Below are 13,366 nucleotides of genomic sequence, written 5' to 3'. Positions count from 1 at the left end.
GGCTTATGGCCTATACACAATACACTCAGAGCTGTAAGAGGCTAGTGGCGCACCCCCCCCACACACACACACACGCACACGGTAGGAGGCTTATGGCCTATACACAACACACCAAGAGCTGTAAGAGACTAGTGGCGCACCCCCCCTCCCCACACACACACACACGGTAGGAGGCTTATGGCCTATACACAACACACCGAGAGCTGTAAGAGGCTAGTGGCGCACCCCCCCCCCACACACACGGTAGGAGGCTTATGGCCTATACACAACACACCAAGAGCTGTAAGAGGCTAGTGGCGCACCCACACACACACAGACACTGCAGAGGCTCATGGCGCACCCACATATGCACAAGTTTCACTCGCCACGAAGGCTCCCTCGGCACAGCCCGGGTCGGTAACACGGGCCCAGCCGAGTCTCACTCCTCCTCGTCTTAGCGGCCTCGGGAATGATGCTCCGAATTGTGTAGTTCTCGCCCAACTCGGGGCGAGCCCTGCCCGGTCCCTGCACACAGCGCCGGGGCGCGCACAGAGCGGCTCGAGCAGGTTTCCTTTGGGTTGATTTCGATGATGGATTTTTATGTTTTAATGGTTTGATTTAAGTTACAGACGTTGAACGAGCCGCCTTCGAATCCAGGCGGCCGGCCGCGCTGAGCACGGCCTGTGTAATAGTCACACGCGGTGAGACGGTAACAGTTACAGGCTTTGCTCTGATTTCTGTCGGAAAACTGACCCCCACCCCCAGAGCCGGAATTAACTGGGCGGCTGTGAGCCCGGACCAGGGGGCTCCCCTTCCCCTCTGACCTCTCCCGCCGCCCAGTTGGGAGTTTTAATCAGAAGTTAGGGAAACGCTTGGAGTGAAGCGAGGCCGGCTCTAATTTTCCTCGCCACTGTAGGAGATAATTGTGGCTGGGGTCGGGGAGCAGCCCCCGGCAGGATGGGAACCGTAAACAATGCCAGCGAGAGGCTCTTTCTGCGCGGCTGAGCTCTGAAATCCAAGCAGCGTCCAGAGTTAAATAGCCCAGGGTTAGCTGCAGCGGGTTCCAGCGTTAAATTGTCCAAGCCAAACCCCAACAAGCCTGGTCCTTTCCGAAAGACTGAGCTAAACCGTGAATTTCGGTGCGAAACCGGCCTGCGAAGGGCTTTGCCTGCAGCCCCACAAACAGAGCAGCCAGTGGTCACCCTTAACATTTGTCCTGCTCATTGAACACCAGCGGGTTCGCTTGGGCCCCTTCCCTCCCAGCCACAGCAAACCCCAGCACAGAACTAGGGTGACCACATGCCCTGCTTTTATAGGGACAGTCCCCAGTTTGAGGGCTTTTTCTTACATAGGCTCCCATTACCCCCCACCGCCTGTCCCAATTTTTCACAGTTGCTGTCTGGTCACCCGTGGACTCCTGGCAGCAGTGGCTGGCTCACTCCCGGAGGGGATCCTTGCCCCGCAAAGCAAGGGGCGGCTGGGGCGGTAGCCGAGCCTGACACCCGCACGACGCCGGAGCATTATTTTGTCTTTTATTGTTTGCTGCGTTTCCAGTTAAGAAACACACAGTGGGCACAAGCCCGTGGTTCAGAGCGGCCCGGTGTCCAGCCGGCCAGGCGCAGCACGGACCGCACTCACTGGTTCTAACTGCCCCGGCAGGACTTGGCCGGCCCGTACAAGGCCCTTGGGTAGCCGGCAATGCGGGGCCGTGCGGCCACGCTCGGCCATTCCCAACCTACGGAAATACAGACCCGAAAATATCCGCTGGCCGCGCCAAGCCCGGCTCGCGGGGAAGATGTAAACGCGCCCAGCTGACCCCTGCATTCGTTGCGCTGAAGCCCGCGGGCCGCGCTCCCCGGATCCAGGCGGGGAAGGGCAGCGGGGAGCTAATGCCTGTCCCCTGCCCTAGTGACTCCTCTGCTGCAGAGGCGTCCGAGCAGGGAGGCGGCCAAGAGCGCAGCCCCGGGCTCTGCTCAGCCCGCGCAGGCCCAGCGGGACCGGCTCTCCCCACCAACGTGCGGGGCCCCCAGCAGCTCCGCGCTTCGCGGCCCGAGGTGACTAGCTCCGCTTGCGGCCCGTGGCCAGGCCCTCGGGCCTCCTGCCCCGGCATCTGCGGCTCTCCAGCGGCATTAGCCCGCGACCCTGAATCCCTCTGAAGTCAGGCAGCGCAGGGCCGAGCCCCGCAGCCGGTGTCTGTTGGGCCAAGGCCAGGCCACTGATGGGGCGCAGAGCCCTGGTCCCCAGCAGCCCGGCCCAGCGCCCCGTCGGCTGCAGGGGGGTGCGCTCAGGTTACTCCCCAAGGTGGGCCAGGCGGCAGGAGCCCATCTCGGCAGCGCAGGCCAGATCGTGCGGGATCTGCTGGTGTTTCAGCTGCCAGCCCGGGCCGCGGAACGCAGGTCACGGGCACCGGGCTCTGGGGTTGGGGTCAGCCCGGCTTCCGACTTTGGCGCGGGGGGAGCCCCGCGGGAGCTGTGGCTGTGTTTCGTGCCAGGCCCCCAGCCCGGCTCTGCTCACAGCCCCGCAGCCAGGGCGCCTTAGCGGGCGGGCGTCCGGGCTGCGCTCAGGCAGGGTCTGCGGGAAGGTGCAGCTCTCGGCCGGGCCCGTAGCCAAGGAACCGCGGCTCTGGTGCCAGGACAGTGCAGGGGCGCCTGTGCCCGGCAAGGAGCAGCCAGCGCCAGCCCGTCGCGGCTCTGCTGGGGGCAGGTCCCGCTTTAACACCTCCCCAGCCAACGTCCCCCCCAGGCACAGCTGCCCCAGACACGCGTGCCTGCCCGGGGGGGAGCGTGGGGCTTGGGCCCCTGGCCGGGCTGCGGAGGGCAGAGGCAGCAGGCCCAGGGTCCCGGACACGCGTGGGGGGAGAGGCTACTGGGACACGCGCGCTCAGGCAGCCCGTGGGGCAAACCCAAGCACAGTCACAAGCCGCGACGCGCAGCTACATACCCCAGGACAGGCAGGCGAGCCTGGGGCGCGCAGGCCGCGCGGGGCCGCTAACTCGAGTGGGACGCTCCAGGCAGCTCCGGTCACTCTGCCCCCGGGGGGCGGGGAGCCGCAGGGACACTGTCTCCGGCCGGGGCGCTCCCGAGAGCGCAGCCCCGGCTGGACGCGGCCCCTGCTCGGGTCACCCCGAGCCGCGCGCACCTGGGCGCCCGCGGGGGCTGTGGGGGCTCGCGCCGCGACGGCACTATTTGACGTCGAGGAGACGGATCACCGCGGCGCAGCGATACCAGGAGCGCCAATGGAGTTCAAATGTCAGCAAGTTTGAGGAGGGGTGAGGCGGCTCCGCGGGTGGGTGTGTTCCTCCGCCGCAGCCCCGCTCTAAACGGAGCGGCTCCTCGGGACGCGGCAGGGCACAGTGACTGGGGAGCGCCCGGGGAGCCCGGCCGCCTCTGCCCTGGATCTCCCGCGGCGCCCGCCGGCCCCGGCCCGGGCCCCGCCCCGGCTCCGGCTGCGGCCCCGGCCCGCCGGCAGGTGACCCCCGCCCGGCGCCGGCTGGAGCATGACCTGACCGATGGGCAGCAGCCTCCGCCCCGGCCCCGGCCCGGCAGCGCGCCTCGTGCCCCCCCGATAGACACGCGCGGCTCCCGCCTCCCTCCCGCTGCAGCGCGTCCCGCGCCCTGCCGGCACCGGGCCGCCCGCCCCGGGCCGCCCATGGACATCGCCGCCGGCCCCGAGTCCCTGGACCGCTGCTTCAGCCGGGGCCCGCCGGACCGCGCCGCGATGCTGGACGGCATCAAAGTGGAAGATCGCCCGCTGCGCTCGGGCGCCGCCGCCCTGGGCGTGTTGCTGGGTGAGTCGAGCTGTGCCCCAGGCCGAGCGCCCCGCCGGCTGCCCCGCGCCGCGCCAGGGAAGCCGCCCCCCCCCGCACGGGCAGGCGGACGCGGGGTTCACTGACGGACTTCGGCGGGAGTCGAAGTTTCAAATGACCGAAATTCCTATAGCTTCAAAGCCGGGGCGGGCGCTGAGTGCGGGCAGCCCGGGCCCTGCCGCCCGCGGGCCGCGACTCGCCACACGCACTTTGCAGACTGTGCGGTGATTCCGCTCCAGGGTTTTGCAACTTCCCCAGGCGGTTTTGCGCGGAGCAGAGAGTCGCGAGCAGGGAAGCGGGGCCGCGAGCCCAGGCTGCCCGACGCAAACGAAATCGCGGTGGTTTGAATTTGGTTCGCGATCTTGTTTCATGGGAGCCGGTCCTGGGGAAGGGGGGATCCCGGATCCCCGGGCCGAGCCGCGGCAGCGCTCTGCTTGGCAGAGCCCGAGCTGGGGCGCAGCGGGAGCGTTTCGGGGGCCATCTGCACATGCCTTTCACATCCCCCTTTGCTGTTTTCTAGGGTCCGAGTGTCAGAACCAGGCGGTTTGCGAGGGCTGCCAGCGGCCGATCTCAGACCGCTTTTTGATGAGAGTGAACGAGTCTTCCTGGCACGAAGAGTGTTTGCAGTGTGCAGTGTGTCAACAAGCCCTCACCACCAGCTGCTACTTCCGGGATCGAAAACTGTACTGCAAACAGGACTACCAACAGTAAGCCACCCTTCTCCCTTGCCCCGCACGCCTGCCCCCGGGGCGCTCAGGGCCCTTCTCGCCGGGCCATACGCGCCTGCCGGGACTGGCGCTGGGCACAGGGGACGGAACATGCTGCCCCGGGGCCCCGGGAGCCTCGCACCGAGTTCTGCTGCCTTGGTGGGAAACGCCAAAAAGTTTTCAAACGAAAACCAGAACAAGCCCCTAATGGTGCGGTGATCAGAGAGCGCCCAGCCAAGGGCCGCGCGCCCGGACCCCAGAAAGATTGGTTCGGGTTCAAATGGCCAAGCTAGAAATGTGCGAGGGGGGGTTACTAGTCACGGGGAAGAGTTAAATACTCCGTTGCCCATTTAGCAAAGGGAGTTTGCATCGGGTGGTTTTATAAATGTTAAATAACACCGCGGTTGGTGTCCGAATGACAAGGGGGTTGGTTAGTTAGCACCCTAGCTAAATTCGAGCTCAAATCGTTTGAAATTCGTGCCGGGAATTCGTAGCGTTTTGATGGAAATGCGCCGCGGGTAAATAATTCTCGGGTTGAAGAACAGAAATGCCCTTTCAGTAGAACATTCCCCGCGCGGCAGTTTTAGGTGTTTTGAAGAATTTAATATTGGTTCTAAAATCAGTTTGTTCCAAACGTTATTAAAAAAACTCGAAATAAATAACACCGTGGGCCGCTTAAGTGAAGACGGCGTGAAACTCCCGGCAGAGCAGTGGGGTGCAGAAGGGAGCAGTGGAATCCCGGGGAGGCATTTCGCAAAGGGGGTTTGTAGCTGGATTTTTAATACAGGAATTAAACCCGAGTAATCGGGCTGTGGGGTGAAGTGTTGGTTGGGTTTTTCACCGGCCTTTTGTTGCGAGATAACGAAAAATCGTTCCTAAGAAACCGTGCGAAGTATCGGCAGCCCGTGGTGTCATTAGAGAACAAGCCCGCTCCGGGGAAGGCTGCACAGGCAGAGCCAGCGCTACCCGGCCGGGGCTGAGTGCGAGCCGCTGGGTGCAGAGACTCCCCTGGCTAAAGGGACAGGAAGCGGCTGGTCTCCAGCCCTGCCTCCTGGAACCGCCCCGGTGTCCCCAGCCGCCCAGCACAACCCCGCCGAGGCACCGCAGCGGTGGATCGGCTCGAACACACAAACCCGCAGGCAGCGGCCCCTGCCCGAGGGCAGGTTCCTGCCAAGCTCCACCTGCTGCGCTTGGCCCCTGCCCGGGCAGCGCGGCTCGCCGGCCGGTCCCCGCCAGCCCGGGAATGAGCAGCGGACGGGCCGGGCCCAGCCGCCGGGCTTCGCCTCTCTGGGCCGGGCCACGGAGCGGGCGGGCTCCAGGGTGCCCCGGGAACAGCGCTAGGCCCCAGGCCGGCCCCTCGTACCGCCTAGTGCGGCGGCTCAGCCCGGGCCCCGCGGACAGACCCGGGGGAAGCTGCCCGGCCACTGCCATGGAGCGGGGCCTGCCTGAGTGCCAGCTCCGGGCGCAGTGGGGCCTGGGCTCGGTCACTGCCGCTGTCTGGGGGCCCGCTCGCCCCAGGGCGTGTGAGCCCCGCCCGCCTCCCGCAAAGGCCGCCGTCGAGCCCCCGATGTGCTGCGGACAGGGCGCGGGGGGACTCGGCCCCTCGGAGCCGGTCCCTTTGCCCCGGCCGGAGCCAGAGGCTCCAGAGACGCCTCCGTGCACCACTCCTGGCCTCCTGCCTCCCGAGAGACTTGACTTTATTTATCCTTTTATTCCCCAAATGTCGGGCTTTGTATGCAAACCAGCCCGCCCCAGCAGCGATGTCCTTCTGCCGCAAAGTTCCTGCCCCGCTTAGCTGCTTGGCCGCCCCGCAAAAGCCACTTCATGCTTGTCACTAAAATTTAGGGTCAGTTTTGTGTCGGGAGGGGGTTGAACATGGGCACTTCAATCACTAGGACATAATGTGGCTCTGCTAGAAGTCTGGCAACAAACAAAGAACAACAACTATTGGTTTGCATCAACTTTTGTCAGGCATTCAGCAGGCTTCCAGATAGGGCCTGAAGTGCCTTAGTAGCAACAATGTGCATTTCATAGCTACAGCATGAAAATCCATCTCCATGGAAACTAGCAGTAAATGCTAACATGACATGCTGAGTAGAAATATTGTTAGGGTTATAACTCCTGTATGAATGGCCTAGATGGATGTGCCCCTACTTAGGAGTTACAATAGAATGTGTAATTTCATACTGCAGCCTTAACCATGTGTTATTAAAGAAGCTTCAACAGACCCAGATACTGCTATATGGAAAACAATAGCTGCCTGCCCTTGTCTTACTGAACTGCACAGATTCGTTTGGGGGGGGTTGGTTTTAACAAGTATTAATATTTTCACATGTTCCCGTTTTGTAACAGTTACAGAGAATTTAGTTTTAATAGAGATGTCAGATCCATGAAACATCTGACTGTATAAATAAACAAGATACTTCTCAAGATTTTTTTAAATTAAGAAACACTCCTTTGGATACCCACACAAAAATCTTTGAAATGTAAAAGTGTTAGGAGCAGCATGCAGGAGATGATTCCCTTTGCAGTCTGTATAAAATAACAGAGTTTTGCAAGAAGACAATATCTTAGAAAACAAAACAAGGGACTGTCCCTTTATGAAAAAAAATTCTTTGTTAGAATAGAAATAAATCCTCTTTAGAATTTTAGGTATTATCGAAGGCTTCTAATTGTATGAGGGGAAAAAGGGTGTCCAGGCTGACTAGCAATAAAAAGATATCAACATGTTTGCCTTTGTTGAATCACAGCACCTAGTGTGACATTACATGATAACCTGCTGTGTGTGCCCCCAAGGACTGACAGCAGAAGTAGTTAATAGTAAAGGGGGGTAGGGGGAAGACATGGTAAATCAAAATGATTTTTTCCTGAAATTTTATTAATTTGAAAGAGAAAGCATGTGAAACTAAACTGATATTGTTTCCATTCTTCCTCTGGCAGCTGTGTCTTAGGCTGTTGGAAATCTTCTCTTATTAGTAATTCTTGTTAATTAAAGTGTAAAAATAACTACACACACCTCCTTGGTCATGTGGTGTGTGCACAAGTTTTATCAGCAAGAGTGTGGAGGGTTGTGTTGCCCATATGTGGTGAAGCTATGAGTGAGTTGTGCCGTCATCTCAAATTGAAGCCGCTACAAACCTTTACATCCCGCCAGAACGTGCCATGATGTATACACACATGTTATTAAGAGATGCTTTTTTAAAAAATTGCAGCTCAAGGGATATGAAGAATAGTATCAGTAAAGTCAGATGTTTGTGTTACCCTAAATCCCATGTACGTACATGGCTCAAAGAAAAAAAGAAAGATTTCCAAAATTTCCTTAATCACTAAAAGTTACTGAAAATAGCTTTTCTGTATGTATTAATGCAGTTGAAAGACCAGATTTCTCCAGAACTCCCTGGACTATAATCAAGAGCTATGTGTATCTTTGGAAAACTTGGGTCTCTTTTTTCCAAAGAAAGCAGGCTTCTGAAGGGTCAGATATCAGACCTTAAACCTTCCACAGGGTCAGGAATTATTGTTGCCTGTCCTCTGTAATTTGGGGTTTGTGGGGAAAGGAGGAAACTTTTTTTTTCTGGTGGGTTGATTTTCTCTTTTTAAAATAAAAATGGTGTCAGTTTGCAGCTGTACTTGGGTTTGAAATGTTAGAATAAATACTGAGGGAGATGGATTAGTGGCCAGGGTGCAGAATGAAGTGGTCAAAGGTGCATGATAAATGAAATGTATTACATGAATATCTCCACTACACGACGGGGCTGCATGTCTGTGACTTTGTGTATTTCAGCATCTTGGTCATATGTTCAATTCTATAAATATTTACTGGAGGTGGATAGTACAGACCGATCTTTTGATTTTGACATTAAATATTTATTGTGCAAAAATTTTATGTTACTGTTGGGGCAGGGGTGCATTTGGTTGCAAGTAGTTTAAGTGAAGACAACACAGTGCTGTAGCAGACACTGAGAGCGGGATCTAGCTAGCCTAACTCAAGCAAAACTGTTGACTTCAATGTGAGCTTTGCCAAAGGAAGAGTGACAGGATTGGGCCCAAAGGTGATACTTTGAACTTGGAAAAAATTAGTTATCCCGCTGATATACAGAAACGTGCTGAACGAATACTTATCAGTAATAAAAAACCGAAAAAACAAAAATGATGTTTCAGCTTTTGCAACAGTAAAATCTAGTGCAGGTTATTTGCTCTATTGAAATTACTAATTGTAGTATTTACAACAGTGTTTTCTGCTACAAAAACATTGGTAATTTGTAAACAGCATAATGTTTTCCCATTTATGCTCTCCTCCCTTCATTTAACTGTGATTATATTTTCCTGCTTTGCTGTGAGCTACGTGTTCAGGGTTACATAAATATTGTCTTATTTCGTGCTGCTTGGTAATGTTCTGTAATTGTACATCTAGTTTTAATCTTTTAAGGTATGATGGTTGATTTAGCTTAGTTGCTATATATATTCTTTGTAGAACAACGCTTACTCTGATTGTAGCTTTGGAAATAAAGGTAGTGAAGGAATTCATTTAGTCAAGGAATACAGTTGTAAACGGAGTTCAGACATACAAGCAGCCAAACAGCCACATTAGTTAAAATTCCATATTTTTCAATAATTGGTTTTGCATTTTGTTTAGGGGAAGAAAGGGAAATATTTAGATTTTTATCCAAAGTACCAAGACATATCAGGCATTGTATTAGCATTCTTATTCAGTCCCGGAAAAGAAACATTGCCGCATGTATTGATGCTGTTCTAGATCTCTGGGCCTTTGTTTGTCAGTGATTATGCTGATTTTTTTTTTATGTGAAATCAACAAGGGTCAGTGCATGACTAAGAGGCAAAAGAAGTGCAATGGGATATCATTGCTGCACTAAATTTTAGCCTTTCCGGGTTCTGCAAATTCTCTCTGGTGAGTGAGACAGTCAAACATATTTTCCAGTTAAAATATTTTTTAAATTGAAAGCAAACTAAAGCTTCATGGTAGCAAGTGTTTCCCATTTTTTAAAATGTTGTTTTATTTTCCAAAGAGAAAACATGTATATCCTGAGAGTGATACGTAGACCAAATTCAGGGCACAAGAGGTGACTTGGGCTCTCGGATTCAGCTACATGTAGTAGGGATCCTAACTGTTTACTAACAGAAAGGTTCTATTTGTTTTCAGTTTCACATTCTTTTAATCGGTGCACTCATCAGTACAAATTTTCAGAATCTGAACAAGCTAAAATTGGGCAGAGCAATGCCATCCCAGTCTGTTTTATTTACCTCTTCTGGTAGATTGGCAGTACTCCTTGTTAGGCTGTTGTTAAGAAACAGCATAAATGCTGATCAAAGCTCAGAGATCAGGAGCAGTATATGCATATGTCCAGAATATCAGATAATGATTAATTTATGGCATCCGTTAAAATGCTAAAAAGTGTTTTAAATGCTCTGGTACTTTTGCTGAAAATCTAAACATTCCTGTATATCAGATCAATCAGCCACATTAAAAATGTTTTGCAAAACTAGTTTTTAATAATACCTCTAAATAATTCCACTCCTAAATCTGAATGAAACAAAGGCACTAGACATCAGGAGCTTTTAGGAAATGTTACTGTTATTTCTCCCAATGACGTCACCTGAATAGCCAGAGACCAGGCAGAAAAACCTCAACTTGCTGCTGTGTCAGCAAGAATTCATCCCCATGTAACATGTATAAAAGGTTACAGAGAAGATAATTCCACAGACTCTGAGAAAGCATGGTACCAGCAGAGCCATCAAGGAGACTAAGTTTTGGTTTAGAGGATATTTTTAGTAAATGTTAGCACGGAAATGGATTTCAGCAGGATTTATTAATCTGAGGGGACAATTCTGTTTTTTAAAATATTCATTGAAACTTTTCTGGAGTTTTAAATTATTAATAACAACATAATTATTCTTACCTATGGCAGAAAATATGAAGGAAGACTTTTATATAATGTGGGTTATGTACAATTATATGAATTAGGAGTAATGGATACTTTCTAAGGTTTAACTGTTAATTGTATATAGAAGAATAACCAATATATAGAACATCCATTGTGAAAATATTCTTCTTTGAAATATATTGTTGATATCTATAGTTCATACTCTGTTAAGAGAGCAGGTGATTTAAAAAAAATGGGGAAATTTGAAACAGGTAAAAAACATACATAACATTATTTCAACAATAAATAACTTATGGTCATGGTAAAATATATGAATCCTACTGTATTTTCTCAGATTAACTATGTTATTGGTTTATTTCCATTCCAACTGTGTGACCCATCCATATTCATCTCCCCATCGATCAGCATATAACGATTTATGAAGCTTAAAATGCTTGCTGCCACGGGGACTTGGACTATAGAGGGATAGTTAGTAATAATTAAATACTTCTAAATATAACAGGGGTGAAATGTCCAGGAGAAAAAGATATATTTTTTACATTCTACAATTATGATTCAAATTTAAGTGAAGAGTAATTTTCTTTACAAGATACGTTTTTATGAATTTTTGTCTAGGAAGTGTTTGCTTTTCATTGCTTACCGTACCTCATGTCATAACGAGGTGAAGCAAAACATTAGTGTGCTTAATATTTGCCCTTCTATTTGAATGAAGTATACAGTATGTTCATTCTGAGCTTAAGCTTGCATTCCCGGCACACTTACCGTGGATGCAGAGGGAATTTTGAGTATACAAGGAATGAGGATTGGGCCCTCAGTAGGTGTAATGAAATATCGATATATAAATATAAAGATTCTCTCTCTCTCTCTCTGTGTAATGTGTATAAATGTGCATAGATTTCCCCCCCCCCCCCCACACACACACATATACACAGCTCTGCTGATTTGCCAAAGGAAGTAATTTTGGAAGCTAGTAAAATATTCTTTTAGCATTATCATGAAAAGGGGAGGCAAGTAGATTTTGCACCTCAAAATCTTATGCTGTTCAGTTTTCATGGCAGTTGTGCAGGGCTTATAAATGTCTGTACAGCTCAATAATGTTTCATAATTTTATTAGAGAGTGATTTTGTGCTTCTTGGCCTGAATTAGATCATTGTGTAGAGGAAGTAAAGTCACAAGTGGGCTGTTGATTTTAACCCCTAATGAATGACAATAAAAAGCATATAACATTGGCTTCCACTATATAGTTATACCAAACCAAAAGGGGTGTCTGCAAAATAACTACAGATAAACTGTTTCATATTCTTACATTTTCCTCCTCTGCTTTGTGTGATATATCATGCTGTTTATTAAGTAGTAAAAAATAAAAACCAGTGAGCAATGAATTATGCAGTAATTTCTGGATTAAAAACAAAACAAAACCCAAACCACATTTTTCTCTTGGATGGTGAGGTATAAAGGTTTTCTTGGCATGTTTTTGAGATGACTGCTATACTCTCAAAGCAAAGTTTGACTCCTAATGAAATGATAGTCTCTTCTTCCCTACAAAATATAAAAAGAAGCATGCGTTTATTCTGACACAAAGGAAAAGGTTAGTCATGCATAGTGTGAAACTTGACAGCTGAGTTAGCTAGAGGCCAAATTCTGAAGTCAGTAAAGTTGTTCGGGATTTATACTGGTGTAACAGAAAGCAGAAACTACCCTATCTCTGTAGCTGACTTGAAATAGAATAAGTAGGCAGCTAACTATGATAAAATCTATTTGTATGACAGAACTCTGAAACTCTACAATGCTGGTATCAGATGCCTAAACCTATTACTTAAAATGCATTTTTTAAAAAGGATAGTATGGGAATCTTATGGAAGCCAGAAGTGGTCTCTGAATTAAGACATTTTGAAAAATGTAACAGCGAACCATGTGGAAGTTGGCTCCCAACAAGAGGCATTACGGCAGCATTGGTAACATTTGGGAAATGAACTTAGGTTTTTCTCTATGAGAAACTGGGTAAAAATACATTTGACTTGCAACTATCAATATAAGGTAAATGCTGAAAATGGCCATGCTAGGTCTCTGAGCTGAGGGAGCAGAACATAGGAGATAAGAAGGCAGATCACTTTAGGTCAGAAATATCTGACTTTTGTTTTTCAGTAAAAATCTCTGTAGTCTTTATATTCTTTGTACTAATAGGCAAAATCCCGCTTACCTTATTCAGGCACATTGTCCCATAATTTCTAGATGCTTCTCTAAATTCAGGATCAGTTTGAGGCGGATATTTGATAGTCTGTTTTGTTTAAAGCTAGCAACCCTGGTTTTGGTTTCGAGTTCCTGGAATTATTTTGGCAAGAGTGATATATTTCTCAAATTCGATATAGGGGCTGGTTGTGGGATGTTTTTGGTTTTGGTATGTCTGAAATTGCTTAGAGCATTGCACCTTGCCCAGTTGATATTACTTAATGGAATCAAGGAGATTTGGCCCGGGCATTGGCATCAGGAGGTCTTATGATGAGTAAAGATAATTTATTATTGTAAAAATGATGGTGGCGGGGGAATGAGGATGTTTGCTCTCTGGAAGAAATGAACAAGCTGTTTTCAAAACAGATTTGCAAAATAAACACCACTTGCTACTGAATATATTTATATTTTGAAAAATTATTTTTTCTTTATACAAACAGATACAAAGAAAATAGCAATGGTAAATGTGTTTTAACCCGACAGTTACTGTACTTGCAAAACACCTTGTAATTAGAAGGTATTATTCGTAGCAGGTTATGCAGTTTAATACACAGTATGTAGAATTAACCCGTCTTATAATAAAATATAGTTCATATAGTATGATCCTTGCAATATCTTTTCAAGAGATAAAAGATTGTTTCCCAAAGAGCTAAGGATGTGTTAGAACAGCTTTGCAAAATCGTAATGGAAATTTACAAACCTCAGTTCAAAACCTACTTGCTTCCCTTTTATCATGATGACTG

The 13,366-nt window shown here is 49.8% G+C and overlaps 1 protein-coding gene across 1 annotated transcript in view; it reads left to right on the top strand.

Moving 5' to 3' along the window:
* Positions 1-3,627: 3,627 nt before the first annotated feature.
* The window catches only part of LMX1B (LIM homeobox transcription factor 1 beta), a 126,692-nt gene continuing 116,953 nt past the window's right edge, over positions 3,628-13,366 (top strand). The window contains exons 1-2 of the mRNA XM_050926737.1: positions 3,628-3,766; positions 4,305-4,491. Of these exons, the coding sequence (XP_050782694.1) occupies positions 3,628-3,766; positions 4,305-4,491 (326 nt within the window). The remainder of the gene's footprint in view (positions 3,767-4,304; positions 4,492-13,366) is intronic.

The sequence above is a fragment of the Gopherus flavomarginatus genome, chromosome 17 (assembly GCF_025201925.1).
Source record: "Gopherus flavomarginatus isolate rGopFla2 chromosome 17, rGopFla2.mat.asm, whole genome shotgun sequence".
In the NCBI taxonomy this organism is placed as follows: Eukaryota; Metazoa; Chordata; order Testudines; family Testudinidae; genus Gopherus; species Gopherus flavomarginatus.
This window is presented reverse-complemented; position numbering and strand designations above follow the sequence as displayed.